Source organism: Rosa chinensis, chromosome 2, assembly GCF_002994745.2.
Source record: "Rosa chinensis cultivar Old Blush chromosome 2, RchiOBHm-V2, whole genome shotgun sequence".
In the NCBI taxonomy this organism is placed as follows: Eukaryota; Viridiplantae; Streptophyta; class Magnoliopsida; order Rosales; family Rosaceae; genus Rosa; species Rosa chinensis.
This window is the reverse complement of record NC_037089.1, coordinates 14,426,106-14,451,306: the sequence shown is the minus strand read 5'-3', so window position 1 is coordinate 14,451,306 and position 25,201 is coordinate 14,426,106. Positions and strand designations below refer to the sequence as shown.

At 38.7% G+C, this 25,201-nt stretch overlaps 1 protein-coding gene across 1 annotated transcript; it reads right to left on the bottom strand.

The window, feature by feature from the left end:
- Nucleotides 1–14,325: 14,325 nt before the first annotated feature.
- Nucleotides 14,326–15,834, bottom strand: LOC112189304 (E3 ubiquitin-protein ligase RNF185). Its single transcript, XM_024328606.2, has 2 exons — nt 15,640–15,834; nt 14,326–15,221 (listed from the first exon to the last, which is right to left on the bottom strand). The coding sequence occupies exon 2, from the start codon at nt 15,187–15,189 to the stop codon at nt 14,509–14,511; it is 681 nt and encodes a 226-aa protein (XP_024184374.1). The 5' UTR covers nt 15,190–15,221; nt 15,640–15,834; the 3' UTR covers nt 14,326–14,508.
- Nucleotides 15,835–25,201: the final 9,367 nt, after the last annotated feature.

The window sequence follows — 25,201 nt, the reverse complement described above, 5'->3', positions numbered from 1 at the left end:
ATAAAATCAATGGAGTCAGAGATATATATATATATATATATATATATATATATATATTTGTGAGTAAAGAAAACAATGGGATTGTTAATCCTTTTAAAGTGATTTTTGACCCAATCACTGCCGATTTATGTATTTGGTAATATACCATCAAAGACTCTGACTACTACAGCTAATCTGCCGCCTTAATATTGGCTTATATACACATGCAATATAGGTCTCTGTAAATTTATTGTTTCTATATGGCAACGGATCAACCTCATTGTTAAGTTGTATTGATTAATGAAAAGTAACATATTCAAATTAGTTAATGGCATCTTTAATTTGGTTGTGATTTAGATACATGTCCTAGCCTTTAAATATTTTGTTAACTAGTTCGTTTTATCAGGGTGAAGTCTTTTGATTGAATGTATTCGTTGTAGCTTTGGATTTAAGATTTAAAATATTAAGTTATCGTGATGATCAAGATGTAATTTTTTGTTCGATTATACACAAGTCTAAATTTCGAACGTGATTATGGAAACAATATGCTAGTTAGCTAGCTAAAAAAGAGTGAATAGGACATCGTAACTCTAAGGTGGACTACCATTTGAAGCAAAATGTGTACCAAACTAAACATCATAGTGTACGAATTAAGAAACTAGCTAGCTCTTGCCACCCTTCTCATATTCATATATAGGTGAGCCATCTACTTCTGGAAATGACTCCAAAGGAAAGGCCAGCCACAGCAGCTAGCTAGCGTCTGTGCTATTCTCTAGCTGCAATGTCTTCATGCTTCTAATTAAGAACCCCCATGTTTAGTATGCTGGTGTGGTACGGTTGGTCGAGGTTCTTAGTATGGAAATCTCATGTCTAGAGTTCCAGAAAGTTTGAGGGGCCTTTGGATTCAGGCGCCTGAGATTAGTCTGGCTTTGCTGGGATACTCTCGTGGACCTCGGTCTGAATACTGATTGGGTGGGCGTGTTACTAACTTGCTAACGTAACAGAGGTGGCTTGCTACCTCACTCCCAATAAAAAAAAAATTAAATAAATAAAAAAATTAAGAACATGAAACAAAACAAATGGGAAAGTCTTCTTAATTTATTTTTACAAATTTCTACCACCAAACTAGCTCGTCTAATATATATTAATATATAGTTTATACTGGTTCTGATTAAATAGCAAGAGAAAAAGAAGAAGTGCATGCATCTCCATATATTGTATTATAAATAGTCCTTTATTTGGTATCAGTAGCTGGTGTAACTGGTGTTACTATTTGCCTTAAAATAAAATATACATGTCTCATTAGCAACCCTTTCATTTTATTTTTTTTGAAATAAGCAACCCTTTTATTATTGGTCATAAAATTCAAATTAAGTGTACTGATACTTTAAAACGTCAAGAATTATCAAATTTTTGAATGAAAAAACAAAATTTGCATATTTGCATATTGAAACAAATATTGTTAGGGGCAACCAAATGGTACTAAAATGAAAGAAAAACGTATTGGTTATTTAAAAGTGTTTTTAGAGCATCTTTAGCAATGCTAACCATTTTTTAGTCAAATTTTAGCCAAACTAGCTAAAAAGTTATTTTGGCTAGCCATTTTAAAAATACATCTACATCAGTGCTCTTTATTATAGCTAATTTTGAATTGATATAATTTTTTTAAAGGAAGGTTAAATAGTTTAAATGTATTTAAAAATTACTTAAAATAACTCAAAATGAATGTTATAAATTATAGAGAGCCTCATCTCGCTCTCTATATTTAGGAGTGAGATAGCTAAAAGTTATAATGGAAGGCCACTTACAGCATCTTTAGCAGACTCTCTATTGTGGCTCCTTAGCTATTTTGGAGAACATGTTTAACTTTTTATCTATTTTAACAGCTGCACTAGACTCCTAAGTGGCTCTCTATCATAACTTTTAGCTATCTCGCTCCTTAATATAGAGAGTCGGATGAGACTCTCTATAATTTAAAACATTCCTTTTAAGTTATTTTATGTAATTTACAAATACATTTAAACTATTTAATATTCATTTAAAAAATAATATAAATTCAAAACTAGCTAAAATAGAGAGCATTGATGCATGCGTAATTCTAAAGTGGATACCTAAAATGACTTTTTAGCTACTTTAGCTAAAATTTGACTCAAAAATGGCTAGCATTGCTAAAGATGCTCTTAGCAGACTCTAGTTTGGCTCTTTAGCTATTCTTGAGAGCATGTTTAGCTTTTTATATATTTTAACAGCTGCACCAGACTCCTAAGTGGCTATCCATTATAACTTTTAGCTATCTTGCTCCTAAATATAGAGAGCGAGATGAGGCTTTCTATAATTTATAACATTCCTTTTGAGTTATTTTATGTAATTTTTAAATACATTTAAACTATTTAACATTCCTTTAAAAAATAATATGAATTCAAAACTAACTATAATAGAGAGCATTGATGCAGATGTATTTCTAAAATAGCTAGCCAAAATGACTTTTTAGCTACTTTGGCTAAAATTTGACTCAAAAATAGCTAGTATTGCTAAAAATGCTCTTAGGAGTCTTGTGCAACTGCTAAAATATATAAAAAGTTAAACCTGCTATCCAAAATAGCTAAAAAGCCAAAATAGAGAGTTTGCTAAAGATGCTCTTAACACCCTGAATCACATGATAAATGACAGAGCATTAGATTGTGACCCTAGCAAATTTACTAATTAATGTGAACACTCACCAGTACTACTTGATCGATTTTAATGTCATTATCAGTGCCAATAAGTAAGTTGAAAGTCAATGTAAACTTATATAACAGTGACCATATCATAGAATCATCAACTTTCTAAATATTACCTGTTGAAATGATTGTACAATAATATTCAACAATATACATATATGCTAGATTTATTATACAGTTCCGAATCACCACAGACTCTCAGTCAATTGTTTTATTTATCTCTATATATGATATCGTTATTGTGTTAAATCCAACTACTTCTTAATAATGTTAGGTGACATGATAGTCTAAAACCATCGAAAAATTAGTTTATTCTTAAATTTTGATGCCCCCTTCATTACAGGAATTCGATTGAGAAGTGTGAGAGCGGAAACCCCACACAAACAAGCCATGTCTCCTGATGGGGGCACTTAGTAAAGTTAGGTCCTAAATTTGTGTATACAACCTGAGACACCTCACTAGATTGTAAGGCAGATATTTCGTAGTCTGCCTTAATTGGCTGACGATTGTACAAAAGGAGTGGCCACGTAGCCCTATGATTGGAACGTACCCAATTAATGGCAGCCACCTGGACAGTAGCCTTTATTGGCATGGGAAAATTAGTTGGTTTTGGTTTTGGTTGTATTAAATTTGAAAATGGATAGAGACACATTCAAACCAGAAAATTAATAGTACAAACTGATTTTGTTTGCTTGTGATCCCTTTTAATACTTTTTTGGTTTCCCTAATTAGCTAAAAGGGAAAGATGATGACTGTAGTTTACTTTCTCTAGTGTGATATTTATATAGCTAGGCTTGATAGGAAAACGAAAGGGAAAAAGTCTAAAGTGAAGAGATCCTCCTTCATGATTTGTTCCCCGTTCTAATTTTGTACATTAGTCATTTGACATTGTTCCTCATGCTTACGTCTTCATTTGAACAAAATGACATTTTGAATCTCTGCAGGATTGAAGTTAAAGAAGTCTTGGTACCAGAAAAGAAAAATCTTTCAGGGTCTAAGCTAGTAACTTTGTAAGTTTTTTTCATTTCAGCCTTTCAGGTGTTGTTTGTCATGTGAACTGTGAAGTGCAGCCTACAAAACGAGAAGAATTCGAAGAAAAAAGTATTGAATCCTAATATGTGTAATACTAGGCTACAACACTTGCGGTTAATTTCGTATATATTCATTATGTGTACAACAGTATAAGAGAATGCGATACTTAATGATGGACATGAATTTCAATTATTTTCCAATACATTGAACATGGGGTTGGCAAGTTTGATTATTTAGTTAAAATGATTGGTCCATGCTTATCAAAGATTTTACTTGCAATTAAATTAAACTTTTAGTTTCTGACTGACACATAAGTATTAATTCCAAAGTTAGGTTTTTCTTTTTTGTTGTTTTTGTTATTTTGTTTTCGGGAGATAACATCCAAATAATTAAGTTAGGTTAATTAACTTGTCCATTAGTCTATACGCCATAGAACTTATACAATATTCAAAACTCAATCCTTGATTGATTGCATAGCTTGCCAATCATAACTTGTAAGAAGAAAACACACTGTACTAGTCAAGGAAGTGGATATATGGAGTTGTGGACAAGTAGGCTAGGCTTTGTTTTATTGTAAGGAAAATGATTTGTGGCCTCAATTTTAGGTGTCATGTCATGTCACCTACACACATTGCCAATTTGTCAAATCATGACATGTAATTATTAAGAAAAATACCATCTTATCCTTCCAAAATCTAATGAATCTAAATTACTTTTGTTTTTTTCTAAACAAAATTATTATTATTTTTTTTTCATTTTTTCTTTTCATTACACTCATGCTTAGATTTAAACAACAATTTTTTTTCTTCAATCAAAAATAGAAAAAAAATTCTTGTAATTCAGTCAATAAATTTGCTCATACACTCGATCAATAGATTTATATAACACCACGTATATGAATTCAACCTTTGTTGGGTTCCTGTAAATTTTGAAAATATAATGTGAAAAATACATATTCATATGATCATATATATTCTTTTGTTCATTTTTTTCTTCTCTTTATGTAGCTAGGTTTACACATTATATTTGAGTTTACACCTCTTAATTTAGACACATGTATTTTCCAAATTCAATTTATTAATGCTATTTTTTTTATATGAAATTAATCAATATTTGAAAAGAAAAGTTAATGCCTACTTCTTGACTATATTAATGCTATTTGAAAGAAAAATTATAGGAAATAATTTAATTAAATGAATAAAAATATTTGTCAAAGAATTTGTAGACATATCTCTTAAATTAATACATAATTAATAGCTTTTTTTTTTTTGTCACCTAATTTAATTCATTAATGTCATTGATTCATCCTCTAACATCTAGAAGGAAATTTAAAAGGGTAAAGTTGGTGTTACAATAGTATGATGTGGCAAGATTTATTATGTGGAATTGAAAATAAAATTTATATTTGCTTACATGGCATGACACCTAGGATTTGAGGCCACAAATCTTAGGCCTCATTGAGGCCCTATATCATTGCCCTTTATTGTAATTGTTATATGCATGCTTAGATTAATTTGAATTTCTATTCCTTTTGGTCAAGGTCCCTAAACTAATTAACTGCAACCCCCACAACTATATCATTGAATGGCATGTGTACCTCACATGCCCTCCTAGCTGCTTACATTTTTAACAGAAAAGATGGGAGAAAAATCCCCCTTCCATTATTAGGGTTTTGTTGCAGACTTGCAGCCTTGTTTGAATAAAAACCAAACCATGTGCAAGCCACAGCCAACATGGCGAACCCACAAAACATATAAAGTGTACTTCCCAATTATGAGCAAAATCTTCTTCTTCTTCAACCTTCAACCTTCAACCTTCTAGTCTCTTATCTAATTAATTATATTCCTTTCCCGAGTATCAGAATTTTACTGTGCCGGAGTTACAGTAGCGTGCCACCGACAGAAATGGTGGGGTCTGAGGAGGTCGGCTGAAAAGTCAGCCTTGTGGCCAATGCAGCGAGCTCGTCGTACGTGTTGTCTGTTTGTGAGGCCAATATAGAATACTTAGTATTCGTTTACCATGCAAATTCAAACTATATATATATATATATATATATATATATATATATATATATATTACTAGTTGTCGACGACTTGGAATGAAACGCGTTTACATTATCCGGTCGGGGCAATGGACCCGGATTCTCTGACAAAACCTAGTGAGATCCGAGTCGATCTTCTTCGTAGAGCTGGTTGCTGGTATACGAAGACTAAGTGATGAAGTATAATGATGCCAGAAACGTCTAGGATAGTAGTCAGCACATATATGTATGTATGGATCTGCTTGGTTACTTAATTAGTGAGACTTGGGTTTGTTTATCCTTTAGTGATATTTTAGCTATAGTTAAACTGGTTTGGCAGACTAGCATAAGATTTGTCAACTAGCAAATTGTGGGCACTTACCTAAACTCGAAGATTGTTTATTTGTTCAGAGGAGCTGGAAATTGACTGAGGCATTTGTTTTCAAATTCCTGTAGCTTATTATGATTAGGGTTCATCTGTAATGGTGTAGATCTGATCTTGATCCTCTAGTTCTTTCAAAGATTCAAGGAAATAGTAGAATAAACAGTTATATACAAAGACGTAGTGCTTACTGCCTAGCAATGGAGATGGGTGGGTGTGTACCTAGCTAGCTAGCTAGGTCAAAGATATCGAGGAAGAAGATGAATCCACAGAAACCTACCAAATCAAGTACAATGCAATACGCAATGCTAATTAGATTAATGTGGTCAATTAGGTGAGTCATTAGACTATCTCGTACTCATAGTACACTGAGTCACCGACGCGGTTTGTTAGGTAGATTTGATGGCAATAAGCCAATAAGTTGGCCCAAGTCTCTTTCTGAAAGTTATGAGAAAGAATGATTCGTACGGATTGATAGGTAATGTAACGTTAATATCTGCTCTCTTTCAAGCACATTGTTTTCACTCGTTCATACCTCATTTGAGTCTTCCCCCGTTGGAAGCATTAGATCTAGATCTTTGAGGGAAGGTGGGAAACGTTTTTTAATTGTTTAATTTCGGGGATTAGATTAGGTCATTTGGATAGTGATCGAGTAGCTAGAGGTAGGGCTGGCCCTGGTACGGTAACCGACTTTTTTCTTCCATGCCGACTACCGTACCGAATGAGGCGGTAATTCAAAAATTCAAACCACTACCGTCCCGCTAAAATCGGTAACCGCATATTTCGGCTACCGGAAATCCGGTCGGTTACGGCTCGGTTACAGCCCAACCGAAGTGAATAAATGGGCCAAACTAATATTGAAAATTTTCAGCCCAGTTACTCAATCAAACTGTGTTAGGTCCTTTTTTCCTGAGCAGTTATTCAATGGATACCAATTACTCAACTCAGCACCAACAATAGATCTTCATCAAGTCTATTTCTCACCTTCTTATAGAGATGTGAGTGGTAGACTTGATGTTTCTCTATTTTAGCCTTTTTCCAGTTCCACATTAGAAGAAATCAAGAATACAAGTTCAGAAATCATGTGCAATTCTGATTTCAAAGTCTAAACCTACTTAAATTACATAACTTCGTAATAGGAAGTACAAATAAACAAAAATCTGCTTCTGATTCACTGATTTGATGACTTCAATCACTTGACAAAAAACAAGCAGCTCTATCTTCAGGCTTCAGCTCCAATAGTTTGCAGCATCCAAATCTTCATAAAGCAGTTGTTGTAGAAGAGTTTGCACCTCCCAAATGCAGCGCAGCAGTTGCTTCAAAGTAAAAACACAGAAAATGAATATAAACAGCCAATTGTAAGTTGATGCAAATATAAAAAAAAATGCAAGTAAGCTAATACAAGATTAATTTGAACTTATATACCTTTCTGCAGTTCTTCTAGATCCTTATACAAGGACAGCTCCTCCGTTGTTGGTTTGGAATAGAAATTAGGCTGCTCAACTCTTAACCAATCACTAGTGCAGATTAGTGCCTCAACCATTTGAGGAGTGAGTGAACTCCTAAAAGGATCAACTACCCTTTTTCCCAAGCTAAATGCATTCTCACTTGCCACAGTAGAGCAAGGAATTGCAAAAATGTCTTTTGCAAGCTTTGAAAGAGTAGGATACGCAACTGCATTGACCCTCCACCATTGTGAAACATCAAAGCCTTTTACTAAAGGATTGACATATCTATCTGCAAGGTACTTGTCAACCTCGTTGGATATCATTTCATGTTCATTTTCAAGTCTTTCTTGCATGAGATCAACAAGTATCTCAGCTTGTCCATCTTCTAAATCATCAAGCTCAAGCCCCTCCATTGCTGCAACACCATCTGATTGGTTTGATTGGCTTAAACCTGCCTCACAACATCTATACTCATCATACATTCTCAAAAGAATGTTCTTCAAGTCCCTAGTAATGATTTCAATCTTGGCAGGTCTGATTCCCACCCTTGCAAATGCTTTTTTTTGATATTGAAGTTTCCAACGAGGGTCTAGGACATTTGCAATCACCATGATTTGATTCATGATTTCAAAGCTGCCCCAATATTTGTCGAATTTGGCTTTCATCCCCATTGCCACTCTCTGCAAAATCTCATCAGAGGGATCACTTGCCTTCTTATCAATCTCTGTTTGAAGGCCGATCATCTCTTTGAACTGCAAGTTTGCAGTCACAGTTTTCCAAGCACTCAATTTGAGTGTTGCCTCGTAAAACTTTTTGAGAAAATGCACAAATGCTTGAGCATTTCTCCAATCTTCCTCTACAAGGGGGCCTGTCCTCTTCCTACCTTTGGTATCTTTCTCCTCAAAGTAATGCTGAAACTGAGCATCTTCATCAGCCATCCTACCAAACACTTTCTCATATTTTAATGCTGCATCAAGCATTAAATAAGTGCTATTCCACCTAGTGATCACATCTAGGGGAACATTAGCATTCTTATTCAGGTGCTCAAGGACAGAAAACTCCCTAAACTTGTCTAATCGGCTTGAACTTGACCTAATAAACTTGACACAATGCCAAATTGCATCAATCCCATTCTCTAATTCTTTTATTCCGTCCTTGACTATCAAATTGATGATGTGACATGCACATCGAAGGTGCAAAAAGTCCCCATCGAAGCTCAAAGTGTTCATGTTCCTCAGCCTTCTTTTCATGTATACAACGGCTAGGTCATTTGAACTAGCATTGTCCACTGTGATAGTGAACACCCTATTGATATCCCATTCCCTCAAACACTGCTCCAAAACCCTCCCTATGTCTTCCCCTTTGTGACTGGTAATTGAACAAAAGTTTATAATCCTTTTGTGCAACTTCCAGTCGCTATCCATGAAATGGGCAGTGACCACCATGTAGTTAATGTTCTGAATTGATGTCCAAGTGTCAGTGGTTACACTAACTCTCTTTGCATGCTGAGCAAAGATGGACATCATCTTTCCCTTCTCAGATTGGTACAATTCCCACACTCCCTTGGCCACTAACTTCCTACTTGGTTGAACCCACTGTGGCTGAGCTTCATACAAAAACTCTTTAAACCCATAACCCTCTACATGCCTAAAGGGAAGTTCATCCCTTATGATCATCTTGTACAGCTTCTCATCTATCCTACCTTGATTAAATTTGTGATATTGTGGAGCCCCGGTTACATTATCCCTACATAATATAGGCTGCCCTTTCTCGATAGGTTTCTCAAATAAAGGGTTAACCTTGCAATTTCTTCCATGTGACCAACAAGAACTGGTTCCATTCTTTGAACTAGATGCAGGAACTATTGCTTTACAATAATTACATTGTGCATTATCGGGGTCAGGCTTGCCATCAGGGAGTAAAGGCCTTGTGAAACAGTCCCACACTCGACTCTGTTTCCTACCCTTTGTGGTCTTATCTTGACACCTTCTTTTCCCCAATCCCGCAGTAGCTTCCACCGTTTGAGGATCTGGATTTGGTGTTTCAGTTGGGGTTGGAATAGGAACTGAGTTAGGGGTAATGTTTTGTGGAGGTGGTATAGTGTTTTGGTTATTATTTGGGGGAACACCTATTGATTGACAACTTGCAGTACCCATGTTAGAAGTTATGGAAGGGGATGAACAACAATGACTTCCTGACCTACTTGTAGAAGCCATGGTCTACAATGAAAAAAAAAATTTGTTCAGTTTTGATGAGTTTTATGTAAGAGACATTTATTTTATTTTCTATGATGATAACTCCATCTACTTAAATTAAAACCAATAGATGCATTCCATTATTAAATCACAATACTTATTCGCAATCTTGTTCAGTTCATACTTAATTCCATTATTTTCAGAGGGTCACAAATTCACAATACATGAATACATATTCACACATACTCTCACAAAGCAGTTCAATACTCAATGTTCAATTCATACACACTTTTTCACATAAAGTCACAGTAATAAGAGTTTTCACAGAAAGTCACAGTAATAAGAGTTGATCGAATGCAAAGTAAAATTTTAGCACCCATAATCACATACTTCTTATACACACAGTCATAATCAGATACTTATACACCAAGTTATAATCAGATAGTGCATGTATGAAAGAATCAAAACCCATCGAAGCACACACAAGTTTAGTTACCTAATCAAAGACCTTGATCACCTCTCTGCCTCTACATAAACTGATAAACTCTCAACTGAAATCCATGGTCAATACGTTGAAGCTTCAAAGGACTTTCCTACCAAAACACATATTAACATATATATTAGATAACCACGATCACTTGCAAACAATCCATTAAAAAAATCAACAACAGATTACATTTTTTTCATACAAATTAGACTAAAAGGAGTAACAAGAGTACAAGACTAAAAGGAGATAGATTTTACTGAATTTTTGTGCTTTGAACCACCACTTCAACACCGTATAAGCCTCTGAGAACAATCAGCTGATCTAGGGTTGGGTCGAAGGATTTGGGGATTTCAAAAATAAAATGATATTGGGTTGAAACTTATGTTGGTGAGGTTCTCATCTTGCGTAAATCACTAGATCGTGTTTTTGGGATTCGATTGAGCAAAGTTTTGATACAATTGGGGCTGGATTCAAGAAATTGTGGCTGGGTTCTTAGAGGAAGAGAGAGGAAGAGAGGGTCGAGAGAGAGAGAGGCTGCACGAACAAATGACCTAACTCGACCAACCCCCTTAGGTTATCGCGTGGTCTCTACTAAGATCCAACGATTGCCATTCATAGATGCTAAAATCAACGGCCTAAAACATAGGTAGTATTAAAAATAAATAAATAAAATAATAAAAGTATATATATACGGCTGGTCGGTATTACCGTATATATATGGTTCGAAATACCGTTACCGAGCCGACTACGTATCTACGGTTCGGCAGAACCGAATCGGACCTTCGGCTACCACTTTTGTCGGCGCCGACAGCGACGGTTCGGCCGGTTTCGGTAGCTCCGGCATTTTAAGCCAGCCCTAGCTAGAGGCATCTTGAAAGCACTCATTTGTGTGGAGAGTGCTTTTAAACTGCGGAAAGGAGCACATGAAAAAAGCCCCTATCCATTAAATAATGTCTCTCAATGAAGTGCATTACATCCAGCTATATGGCGAGAAATAATATCTGAACTCCAAATGGTCGCAGAAGGGTAAAAGAGTACTGGCCACATGAGGAATAGACTCTTGAGCTCTGGCTTTTTTACCGACCAAGGTCAGAGTTAGAATCTTTATTACTCCTTTCGACGAGGCCAAAATTCAAATCAATAATGGAGATAGGAATAACTGAATAAGACCACCCTGTCGTCTGTTAACTCCAAGGCAGACTAATAATATATATGCTTCTTAGCTAGGCCACACCAAAGGCCAACGTTTATAATGGAGATAGGAAGACCACCCTGTCCTCTGTCCTCATTCTCATATGGTTCCATTAATCATTTCAAGAACAAGACACAGAGTTTGCAGGCATAGTTGGTTAATAACATGGATGTTTTCCGAGCATTATTGTGTGAAATAGCTGCATAATGCTTATGGTCATGAAAAGACAAAAACTTGTCACCAGCTAACCAAATCCAATTGTTAGTAATGCAATAACAGATTATCAACCACTCTTATAATGCAAGAATGGAGCACCATCTTTGATGAGAGTTTCTATTAAAATCTCTAAATTTGCTCATATGACCTCTCATACTCTCTATACCTCTTTTTTTTTTTTTTTTTTTTGCTAATTGGTGCCTAGTTGAATACAGTTGTTTAGTAGAGACTCGTGATAGTATTTCTGGATATTCTCTAAATGCGTAATCAGGGGTTTTGGCTCAATGTCCCCCTGTATTCGACAGTTTCTTTAATCAAGGTTTGAGGGCAGCCGCACTTCCCTTTATTCAAAAAAAAAAAAAAAACCTCTTTTTTCCTTTTAAATATAAATATTTGCTCACTAAACCTCCGTTTGAATTTCTCAAATAACCTTAGTTATACTATTCACATACAAGACAATAAAATACTCATTATACATCTAATTCACTCACTACATCTCCATTCCTGTTTTTTTTTTTTCATGCAAACCTGAAAAATGCCCGAAATAGATTTCTAGAACTTTAAATCATGAAAATGGTCATCACACAGAAATTGATCAAAAGGTCATAAATCAAACAGTTAGACAATGATTCTTATGTTTCTAACCCTTCTAAAAAATGAAACATTACAGAAATTGATATAAATACAAAAACTCAGAACACTAAAAAAAAAAAAAAAAAACAAAGAAAGAAACATGCAACTCATGAAGGTAGAACAAAAAAAATTAAATAAAATAAAAAATAAAAACAAAAACCACCGTCTCTCACCCAAAACTCTCATCCTCCAACCAAACCTTGAACGAAGTCTAGATTAGGAACTCAATAAAAGTTTTGGAACAATTTCTTAATCTTTAATTTGTGTTAAAACTAGACGGAAAGAGTTGTAAAGAAAATACTAGTTGATTTTAATTCATTGTCTATAATTGTCATTTTACAAGAAGATATATATATATATATATATGTAAATATGTAATTAAATAATTCAAAACATATAGAGATCTTCTAATAAAAAAAAAGAAGATATAGAGATCAAATGAGCAAATTTAGAGGTCCTAAGAGCAAGTTCACTCGTAGTCAAGAGAAGGCAAAGTCGAGAAGTCAAGAATTCAACCAGTCAAGTTACTATTCACTACCACTGGACATGGGTTTCCACCCTTTTTTTTCTTGCTCGGTCAACACTGTTCATTTTTTTTTAACTGTTCATGTGTGCTATTAATTCCATTACCGTCGGATCCACACATTTAATTGAAAACAACGGCCCAGTTCAAAGGACCGTTGCTTTCAGATTTGCTGATATCCAACGGCAACATTCCACGCGTCAACCGAGCGTCCCACTTGTTCTCGCTAGGCGACAAAATCGTGTTCCTCACGTGCTGCGGCGCTTTCTGCTTGGTCCGTCTTCTCCATGTGTTCGTCCAGCGCGTTTTGGCATGGGCGTCAGTGACTGACGTCACCCATGTGCTGAACTTGGGCCGAGCTGGCAGAGCTTTTGCCTGGGTCAAGAAATAAGTCACGGGCTTACCCGTTTCTTTGGCCTTGGTCATGAAAAGGCAAGACTTGCCTGGTCAAAGATGGGCCGATGGAAGCAAAAAAATGACTTAGCCCGATCAACACATCATCATTCCCAGCTTTTGCCCGGGCAAAAACTTACCGCTGAGAAATTCTCTCCATTTCAAAAAAAAAAAAAAAATTTCTCTCTTTGATTTGGTGTTGAAGATGCTTGATACGTTTCCTTTCTGATAGCCATGCGAAGAGTACTACTGTCAGCATTCAAATCCACTAATCCAGCTTAAAGCAAAAGAATTATTAGCATTGCTTGCACACTACTCACAAGGAGAGGACATCTCAGATCTCAAGGCAGCTTATATTCTGAGGGTTGCATTAGTTACAACGCCAAGTACAGGTCGCATTCAAAAATTCAAATTTGAAACCAAGCCAGACATCAGTTGTGCTTCTAAATCACAACACCAATATCAAACTAACCAAGGAAACTACTTTACAAGCATTTACCACTTACTTCAGAATGCAATGTATGCTCTTCCCCAACGGTTAGGGACCTGACCTTGTTCCGGCAGCATCCATGAGAGAGAAGTTTTCTTTCCATTTAAGGGTATAACCAGATAAACCAAGAACCAGAAATAACGAGGAGTTTATGCCACAGGAGCAACTCTTAATGTACCATCCTCTATACCGTCAACAATGCCAATACAAACAGCAGCTATAGAATAATACCCAAATAAAAATGTAACTTGCACAACTAGTTTCTTTCAGTATTCTATCCTTACACAAGCAAAAGCAAATTATCGGGGAACATATTACCTTCATCACCAAAAGTCATGCTTCAGCAATATCAAATCAACACAACCAACATTACAGACTTATGAACCATTCAACAGTGTTTTTCAAGTTTCACTACCTAAAATCCCTCACACCCCCTCCATAGCTAACTTTGGAAGTCATAGTTTCCAAATAAGACAGTAATAAGTACGCCAAGCTAGGAAATACTGCTTCCATCCACCTGGTACAGAACATAAAAAGAAAAGTATACTCCCACAGTCCCACATTCATGCGAGTAACTGCATCTAATGTTGAAGTCACTAAATCTCAAAACAATCATATTCACAAATGCAAGCCATTTATTAAGAAATTTATGTCCATTGCAGATGTTTTTGAAAGGTAACAGAACTGACCAAGAGTCTAACCGCCGAACATTCTCAAGCAGGAATACAGCTAATGTATATACAGATATAAGAGCAGCAACACTAAACAACCATGCTGATTTCAAAGTTCAGTCTTGGACTAACAAAAAATCAGCGCAGCAATCACAAATACACCAATCAACAAAAACAGATTCTTCAACACATTATCAACCTGCTGCCTTTGAGTTGCTGGCTGAGGGAACCCATGAGCATGGCCCCCATGAAATGAACTGCTGAACCCGTAAGGAAAACCAGAAGTTGTTCCATATACAGTAGCATCTGGAAACCCATGATAATGAATATTAAGCAATGAGGGTATCAGACCACCAAATGCAGTGGCCAAAGTGAAGTTGCCAATCCTGGCAGTTGCCGTTGGCATAAATCCTCCCATAAACCCAAAGCTGTAATTGGGAAACTGATTGTTCTCCGGGGGAGGAGCAGTCTCAGGCCTCTGCCCAGCAGGGCGATTAGGAATATTGATACCCGGATACGATTTTGATCTTGGATCAGTCTGTGTCTTGCCCCTGCCATAAAGAGGAACCAACTTGTCTTCCTGTACAAGGGCCTTGCACACCGGGCATTCTTGGCAATGTGAGTGATGGTGGAGCCATCTGTAGAGACAAGGCCAGCAGAAGAGATGACCACAAAGAGTTATGATCGGATCTTGCGCCAATTCGAAGCAGATGTTGCACTCGAAATCCCCTGCGTCATTGGCATTATTCCCCGAGCAAGACTGGGTTTGGGGCGGCACGCTCGTTGATTCCCCAAAACCACTTGCCATCCCTGCACCCAGAAAACTTCAAAATCGCAAACCTGTAGTCCATACAAACCCATCATTAACTCTTCCTTTCTTCCCCACAAAATCGAAAACAAATTCTAAACCCAACAAAATCCACATTATTCATCAAACTACTCCAACACAATCCCAACTAAATTCACAATAACAGGTTCCAAATACTAAATTTTCAATCCACTAAACAAAATCACAAAGATCCTAAAGAAAATCCTCATCAAAGTAAGATCACATCACAAAACAATCAAATCTTGCCCAAATTCCCCCCCAAAACCTCCCACAGATCACAAAAATTAAGCACAAAAATACACAGATCAGAACAAAATTAAGAAAAAATTCATCCAAACACCTAATTACAGCTAACAAAATCAACCAGCCCTAAATTAACCACAATTGACCGAGAGTAAATTAAAAAAAATTACAGATCGGAGAAGTTACCTTGAAAATTGATTGGGACGCAGCAGAGAAGGAGGGAGGAGGATAGCAGTAGAAAAGCCTGGGCTGCTAAAAATAGAAGCGAGAAAGTCTCTGTAATGATGGGAAGTCGAAGAAGGTAGGAAGAAGAAGAAGAAGAAGAAGATTCCAGGTTTTTCCGAATTGAATTTGTGTTTACGATCCTAATTCCACGCTGGCGGGCTGGTGTTGTTATATATACATATATATATATATATATATATATATATTTATATTTATTTATATATTCTCTCTGTCTGCGTTCGTTGTACTTCCCACTAAAATTGTCGTCGCATCGTACGGGCTAATTGAGTCCAGATGTCCCAAACGGACGGTTGGGATTGCTATTGGGGATGGTTGTTATCCGTGTTTGGTTTTGACTCGGTTTAGGGCTAACAACGATGATGAGCCCAAGAGAGGTTTATGAGCCCGGCCCGTTAGTCAAAAGTGTCGGCTTTCTAAAGAGAAATTAAGGGTCCTGTACCGACAAGGAGAACGTCGTAATCCTGTCTGATTCGTTTAATGTCCAGTAGCGTTGGATCTTATGATAGAGGTTTCGTAATTAACGACAAGCGTTGCTGTCATATGAGTTGTCTAAAGTTTGAATCTCATTTTTCTTTTAATTAAAAAATTATTAAATCACACAGTTGACACATATGGATAATGTCTGATAGCGTTGGATCTTATGATAGAGGTTTCGTAATTAATGACTAGCGCTGTTGTCAAATGAGTTGTCTAAAATTCGAATCTCCTTTCTCTTTTAATTAAAAAATAATTAAATCACACAACTGACACCATCTAAAGATAAGGAAATTAACATGTTAATAACAATCTTCAATTCATGTGGTAGTGCCGTAGTGGGTAGTGATACATCATGCACCTATTGCCTATAGGGTAGAGTCTATGAAAGAACATACAACAACTCAGCCCACGTACTTTCATTAATTAGGATCATTTTCAGACCCACATTATGAATGTAGTTGAGTCCTTCATTAACTTAATTGAATGTACTTGGGCCAGGGCTGGAGAACGGTAGATCAACTATAAACGAATCCAAGTGATCGATCCATGAGAAAAACACTTCTTTATTTTGGTTTCTTGAGTCATCCACGCTAGCTAGCCCTTAAGGTTTAGGTTCATTTTCAGACCCATATTATGAGTGTAGTTGAGTCCTTTAAATCGCTATATAAGCTTGTTGCTTCGGGGCTCAGCTTGTAGGTATAGTGATTTATCCCTGATAAAGTAATTTAGAGTTCACATCCAAAACCAATTGGCAATGGATGGAGTGGCCCAAACTCTTATAAACACATAGACAAGATCCCATTTTTCCCATGTGGGATGTGTATATTCTCAACACGCCCCCACACGTGTGGCGAATTTTCAAGCCATACACATGGACAACTTTGGGTGACGTGTAGCCCGCGTGGCCATGAGGCATGCACACGTGGGTAACCCGCTCTGATATCATGATAAAGTAATCTTGGATTCACATCCAAAACTAATTGGTAATGGATGAAGTGGCCCAAACCCTTATAAACTCATAGGCAAAGTCTCATTTTTCCCATGTGGGATGTGTATATTCTCAACAATCCCTACACTCGAACTTTCAAAGTTTAGGGTTTAGGTTCCCTACACTTGAATTTCCAAATATAAATCCATCGATCATGCTCCGATATAAGGTACCCTGCACTTGCTTTCTAAGTCGATTCTGTGTTGGTTGTGCCTCTCGTTTTCTGCCAACCATCAAGTTTGAATAACCAAACTACACGACGATTGAGACCAGATTGTATGCATCAAGTCAAGTCATTACCCACCGCATCAAGTCAAGTCATTACCACCATTTTAGTGTAGGTCTATAAACTTTTCAGTCAGTTTAATTTGGTTGCTACACCAAGCGATCACATTACTAATTGCTTGGACCTCTAAACAAAGACATATCCTTAAACATTAGGGCAATTATGGTTGAAATGGAAAAAGCGGTTTGAAGACAATGATGGTTGAAACGATAAAGTTGGATATTTCTGTTGCACATATATCACATCAATGCTTTACTATTTTTATTTTTTTTTGGAGAAAGGAAAAATATATTGAACCAATTAGATACGTACATCAGTAGTAAGTACATCGGAAAGCCATTGTGGCCATTCCTCTACCCAAAATTGAAATGTAGGAAACAAAAGTGCGTTCCTAGCTAACATGTGTGCTGCCTGATTACATTTCCTAGGGCAATATGTACAAACAACTTAAGAGAAGAGGTGAAACATTGCCTTCACCTCCTCAATTAAAACCCCTTTAACAGATAGATCAGCTGCCTCTTTATTGATATCAGAGACCACCGATAAAGCATCTAATTCCAGTATAATGTTGAAAGATTGAAACCCAGCTTGAAAGAGAACCTGTAGACCTAGAGCAGCAGCATATAATTCAGCAGCTTTTGCACTGAAACGTCCAACCATTCCCTTAGACACAGCAAGCAATAATTCACCATTTTCATCCCTCAAGATTGCACCCATACCCCTCAGCCATGTAGCATCAGATAAAGCCCCATCCACATTTAATTTTAAGAAAGGATATTGTGGTCTAACCCAACAAGAGCTAGGAACCATTACATTCAGACTTCGAGCAGGAACAGTATTAGCAGAGAGAAAATCTGAAAAAGATGTAAGAACCTGGGATAATAGAAGCTAAGCACTCACATACTTGTGTTGAAAGATTTCCTCATTTCTTGCTTGCCATATTCGACGACTGTTTAGACCTGAACTTCGCCACTCTCGTGTACGACCATGTTGAGAAGAAATGAGACTGAGTTAGCACCCATTCAAGATAAGTAGTTCGAGAAGTTATACAACCGAGGGAAAAGTGTCGGTTGGTCACCCAGCTTGATTTGAGGTTTTAGGAACGGACGACCCAAAAATTAGTGAGTCGGACCATGCAGCCATATGTTTGGTTTAGTCCAAGTTCAAAAAGGGTGGTTACACATGTGGGCCGAAATGAGATTTAAAAGTGTTCAGCCAAGTTTAGGCAACAGTATCGACTGAAGAATCCTCACAAGGAAGGAGTTCGAGTCAATCGATGATTTTAATTGTAAAGATCTCGGATATCAGCCAAGTCAGAGTTTTACAAAACGAATAAATCCTAAAAGGAAGGGGAATCCTACTTAAATTCCACATCTTGGAGAACAAGTTAGCTAGGGTTTGTGATTTGTATATATAGCACATTGTAACTCATTGTAAAAGGTCCTGCACCACACAAACAAATCAATATACAACTTTTACTCAAACTTTTCTCTTACTCTTTCATAGGTACTTTGCCTTCGATTCAACTTTCATAACTTGTTTTCATTTTTAATTTCTTACTTTTATTTCAATCATTACATTCAAGCACTTTACTTTCTTGTTCTTTATTTTATATGTACTTTACTTTTCGCACTTAGGAGTAGTTCGTAACATAGAATTATCATCCATTGATCTCTTTCGGCCAGTCCGGATTGGATTGATGCGATTCGCCGTTCACATACATATCATCTCACAACGCTTTGATAACCGAGTCTACTTCACCCTCGTCTTCACAGTGATTTGTGAGTACCTTCACCCGATAGGTCTCTTGCTTGTCACCCGAACCTTTGAGTTTACCCAAGAAGTAAACGTGATAGAAGATCTCGATCAAGTTTAACGCCTAACAGAAGTCCTTGCAACAGAGGCATCAGAACCTAACGGCCAAGAGGGTTCCTTCCTCGGCCTACAATCATTTGAAAGAAGTCAGATCACGCACCATTCAAATCATAAACTTCAGTTGGCCATTCGGCAGTGAGTTGGCACGCCTGCGCAATTTCAGAAGGACGATTCAACCGCAAGTCCCTCGGCCCTCATTCGGCCGAGACGATTTTGAGGCAAACATCTTTTGGCATGCCCAGTGGGACTTAAAACACTAAGGCTTCATTTTTGGATGCACTCCAATCCATACTCAGTATAGCGGGGAAATACTTGTCTTAAGTGCAACGAAGTCGGCCATACCTTGGCCGAGTGTCCGAAGTGAAAGTATACAAGAACAACTTCAGCCATGAGTAGTGGATCAGGGACGTCAGGTAATGTGACACCATCACGTACCTCAACCCCGGTCACCTCTGCGGTCACGACTGGTCAGGGAACTACTGTTGCAACCCAGGCCGTCCTAGGGGCTACCAACACCTCAACCATAGGAGTGCCAAGTATGGCCATGATCGTATCAAGCATTCAGACCGAATCTACGTCTGTGACACCATTTGGAATGTCTTCCGGACAAATGGTTCTTTTGCATCAAAACTTATCACAGTCTGGACAAAACCAATGGGGGATTTATCCAAATTTCAACGCTTCGGCCGAGGAGATAGCTCGAATGATGGCTGACGAGTCTAGGATGACTGTCCATGAGTTGAGGCTCTCAGTAGATGGTTTGGGTCGAGACTTGGCAGCAAGCATCAACAATAACACTAGTACCCAAATGGGAAATCTCAATAACACCCTGCTCCTCATCTACCAACAATTGTTGGCTAACGGGAATAATGGAGCGCACGAAATCGTGGGACATCAGCATAACATGCAAGCTCAAATCCAACCCAACCAAGTCAACATGGCTGCTCCAAACCAGATGAATATGCAACAGCAGCCAAGGATGCCAAATATGCAACAACAGCCAAGGATGCCGTATCCGCTTTATGGCATGCCACCTGAAATGGGATTCGGCCAAGGATTCATCCCTCAGTCGAACCAAGTAAACAACAATGTGGCTCAAAACCATCAGCAGAACAATCATCAAGGAGGAGGTCAAGACCGACTGGTTCGGCTCAATGAGTTTCAAAATTTAGTTTAAGATCTTATGGGAGTCTTACCAAGACGGGTGGAGAGACCAAGTTATGCTAAACCGTATCCTGCATATATTGATACCATCCCGTACCGAGCAAGATATCGCATTCCCTCATTCACATTGTTCTCTGGAGATGCATATCAATCCACTGTAGAACACATTGGCTGATTCACGGCCCAGTGCGGAGAGGCTAGCTCTGATGACAACAAGCTAAGGCTATTCGTCCACTCCCTCACAAGACCAGCCTTCACTTGGTTCATCAATCTCCCGCCCAACTCAGTCAATAATTGGAGGGAAATGGAACGAGCTTTCCATGACCAATATTATCGAGCGCAACAGGAGATTAGGTTGGCTGACCTGGCCAAGACGTAGCAGATGAGTCATGAGACTGCACAAGAATACTTAAGCAGCTTCAAACTAGCTAGAGCACGATGCAGAGTAAGATTGCCTGAATCAGAGTTCGTAGATATGGCTGTAGCTGGTTTGAGCTTCAAATTCAGAGAACATTTTGAGGGTGTTACCTTCAATGATCTATTCGAGCTCGAGACAAGAATCGATCGGTATGATGCCATCTTGAGGGATGAAGATCAAAAGCGGGCAGCATCAAAGGGTACGTATTACAAGAACCAGGCCGTTAATGCAGTCGACAGGTTTGGAATGGATTTAAACGAGGACTCGGTTGAAGTGGATTCTGCCGAAATGGTGATTAAGCAACCCCGTATGTGAACGGGTTGACCCAAAACAAACCAAACCACCACCAACCCAAAGCACAAGCACAACAAAAACTAATGCACGCACTTACACTTTCAATATAGCTAAGGCCGGTTTGATCTTTGATCAACTCTTGGCCGAGAAGATGATTCAACTTTCTTTCAGCCATATACTCCCCAAGGCCGAAGAAATCAAGGGGAAGACTTTTTGCAAGTATCATAATTCATGGAAGCATGCAACTAACAATTGTGTTATTTTTCGTGATATGATACAGGATCTCATTGACGCAGGAACTCTCAAGTTCCCTGAAAGTAAGCCAACAATGAAGGTTGACACCAACCCGTTTCCTGAAGCTCAAGTGAACATGGTGTATGTCAGAGTCCCCAAAGATGGGGATGCTCCAAGCAAAATGGTAGATGATAGCAAGACTACTGGTAAGCTCCAATCATCGGTCCAGCCCACGGCCGAACGACTTACTATTGGGAGTATCAAGCTTAAGCCACCAAAAGTAGCTGTTCTATGCACTCAGTGCCAGGAAGAAGTCATGCTTGAAGGGGTTTTAAAACTCTAGAGGCCAGAGCAGGTTGGTAATAGGGGTTTTAAAACTTCTAATTCGGCTCAAAAAGCCGAGAGTGCACCAACAGGAACCAAAATAGGGAATGCGCCCGAAAAGGTGCATTCCAGAGTAGAACCTCGGGGCAAAGGAATTATCTCGGCCGAAGTAGGTAAGGTCGAGGCTGACAAACAGAGATTCAGGTCTCAGGTTACCACAAAGCGACCATTGACCCCAGATGCATCAGATAAGTATGGTCCGCACAGTCCAAGGGGAAGTTCGAAGGGTGTGTTTCATCGTCTTGATAAACCGGACAGAAGATTCTCAGAAAGGGAGCCAGTTAGGAGGCGCCTAAACTTTGATCGGCCATTTTATGATGAAGAATATTACGGCCGAAACGAGAGGGACAAAAAGAGATATCATAGAGACGAGGGTTGTAGCCGTGATAGCTATGACCGTGATGGAAACCCCCGGCCACTAAGGACTTTCAAGCCTCCTTTGGTTTCTGACAACCGTTGGTACGGCCGTGTTTCAAGGGACCAGCCAATTGCCCCCATGACGAAAACACAATTGAGAAGACAGCAAAGGCAAGTAGCCGAGGCTAAGAAAGCCCGACTGAGCGAGACAACCAGAACTTCACCTCCGCGACCCTTTAAAAGGTCTGGATACGAAACGGCACCGAGAAGGTTTAGAACATACGTGAAAAAGAGCATTGATCCTCCTGTGGATAAATCAATTCGGGATATTGAAGACATGCAAATCGACTCAAGCAGGAAGGGGGTATTAAAGGTTCACTTTAAAGAGGCCCCTCGCCCAAAACCATTGGTTGTAGTGGATAGGAATCGAGATCCACCCTTTACGGCGGAAGGATTCGTAACCATGCGAAATTATCATCTTTTGCATTCGGCCATTGATTGGTATGGTTTGACTAAGGAGGAAAGCAAGCTTTTAAATGAGGTGCGTAGGGATTGCAGCAGATGCGAAGAACTTTGGGCACCTGATGTGAGAAGAGGCGTGAGAGCCAAATATCAAGCTTATTTGGAAGATCAGGAAATAAAGGCTGATTATAATTCTCTTCCCATTTTAAAAGGCGACCTACAGTATTTGAGGGAATACTTTAGTATACACTCGGCTGAAGAATTATTCGGCCTAACGATTGAGGAACAGAGACTTGCGTTCATATTTGAGGAACACATGGAGAAGATGGATAGAGAAAGAGGGGAAATTCTTCACGCCCCGAGCTTACTCAAGTCTTCATCAGGTACACCGGCATCGGGTAAGGAGGAAGAAGAAATTTTTGAGTCAAATGGCGATGAAGAGCCTTTCGTAAAACTTTACAAGAACCTGAACTCGCCCTTTTCAGTTAAAGGACTTAAGAGAATGAAGGAGTATCATCGAAAGAATTCTGCTCTTGCATTGTATGGACCAACAAACAAGGAGATGGACACATTACATATGATCGCTGAATGCCCAAAGTCAGCAACCCTTTTGTTGGACTTGGATTCTAGCCTTGGTTTAAAGGTTGCTTACCAGGCTGTCCAAGAAGGCATAGAGCTTAAAGTTGGTAATGAGAAAATTCCAATCTCAGATAGAGACCTGAAGTATTTGAAGAGGTTCCATAAGATCCAATCTGCGGTTGAGATATATGGGATGACTACTCAGGAAAGAGAGCTGATGAAACATTTCAACCACCATGTCCGCGAAGAAGAAAATTGTCAACAAGCTCAAGCAAACCAAGATTTGGCCAAATGGTTAGAAGACACTGACACAAATGATAAACAAGACCAGTATTTAGATGACTTAGATCTTGAAGTCGATGGCCAAGGAGATCAGGGCCTATTGGAGGACGATGAGGGCCTATTGGATGAGGATATGGGGGATTATGATGAACAAGTTGACTACGATGATGTTGATCAGGTTCCTGACGTTCTAACCTCCAATTCGCCAGTTAATACCACCAAGAACACTTTGACCGAGACAAGTGTACAACCTTCGGCCAGGGAGGCCCAGGAAGCTACTATTCCAACGTCTCAGGACATCGGTGACTTTATGGTGAATATGATTAGCGTTCGGTCAACAACTAAGGATGATTTCAACCTGGTGCAGAAAGAGAGAGATTTGGCTGGTGTATATTTTTCTCGGCCGAGTGAATCCATGATCCAAGTCAAAGATCCCATCCTCATTGATGCTTGTATAGGTGGATACCGATTTTCGAGGGTTTTAGGCCATGTTTGTTTCCCGGAAAATTGGCATTAGGAAAGGAAACACTTTCCTTTCCTGTGTTTGGGACAGCCATTGGAAGGGAAAGTGTTTCCCAAATGAAGTGAAAAAGTGGAGGAAATTCATTCCCTCCCCCCCTCCGGATTCACTTTCCCATGGGAAAGGAAATTGATTCCTTTCCTTTCCACCAACCAAACAGAGCCTTAGTGGATGGGGGATCAGCTGTCAACATCATTCCTTGCTCTATTATACGTTAAATCCACCCTACCAGGTATGGCTTTGTTCCAACTGATATTTCTGTTTACAACTATACAGGAGAAGAGGCTGAAGTCAGAGGGGCAGTGCCTTTGACGGTAACTATAGGAAGGAAAAGCTCAACAACTTGTTTCTTTGACATCCCCACTGATAACTCATGCAATGCCATACTGGGTCGTGATTGGATCCACCAGAATACTTGTATCCCGTCTTCAATACACCAGCTGCTTGTTTGGTGGAATGGTAATGAAGTCGAAGTCGTACGGTCAACTCAGACTGAAGATAAAGGAGAAACAACTATCGATATGGTATGTGCTTCCGTCCGAGTTTCAAGCTCAGCCGGGACAATTGAACGGCATGGAAGGGGATGTGCGAGAAGAAGTTGAATGCCAAGCTCCAGTACGGGACTTAGCCAAAGCCTACTTTCCGAAACCAACGCCAGCAATGTCTAAGCATATCAAGCCATTATATATCACGGCTCATTTTGAGGGATATCCGATCTCTAAGGTGTTAGTAGATGGTGGAGCAGCCGTGAATGTTATTCCTATTTCGGTTGCCGAAAAGTTGAAGAAGACCGACAAAGATATCGTATCATCCGAGATAGCCATCCGAGATTTTTCAGGTGGTAAGAAGCAAACTAAGGGAATTCTACCCTTAGAGGTCACAATAGGCAACAAGAGCATGATGACCGGTTTCTTTGTCATAGATTCCAAACCTTGTTATAATGCTATCCTTGGGAGAGATTGGATACATCAGAGTATGTGCATCCCATCGTCCATGCATCAGCTTCTGGTATTCTGGAATGAGGACACTGTGGAAGTAGTGGAAGCTGACTCTCAACCATTGAAAGCTTCGGCCAATGCAATTGATGCCCAATACTACGAAGAGGAAATTGGGTGCTCAGAAATTCAGAGGGAAGATGGTACTGGCTGAATTACAAGGATAACAATACGAAGAGCACTGGCC

What these genes read in the sequence shown, in the direction of transcription:
- LOC112189304 (XM_024328606.2), bottom strand. Translation starts at nt 15,189, where the DNA reads ATGGCAAGTGGTTTTGGGGAATCAACGAGCGTGCCGCCCCAAACCCAG.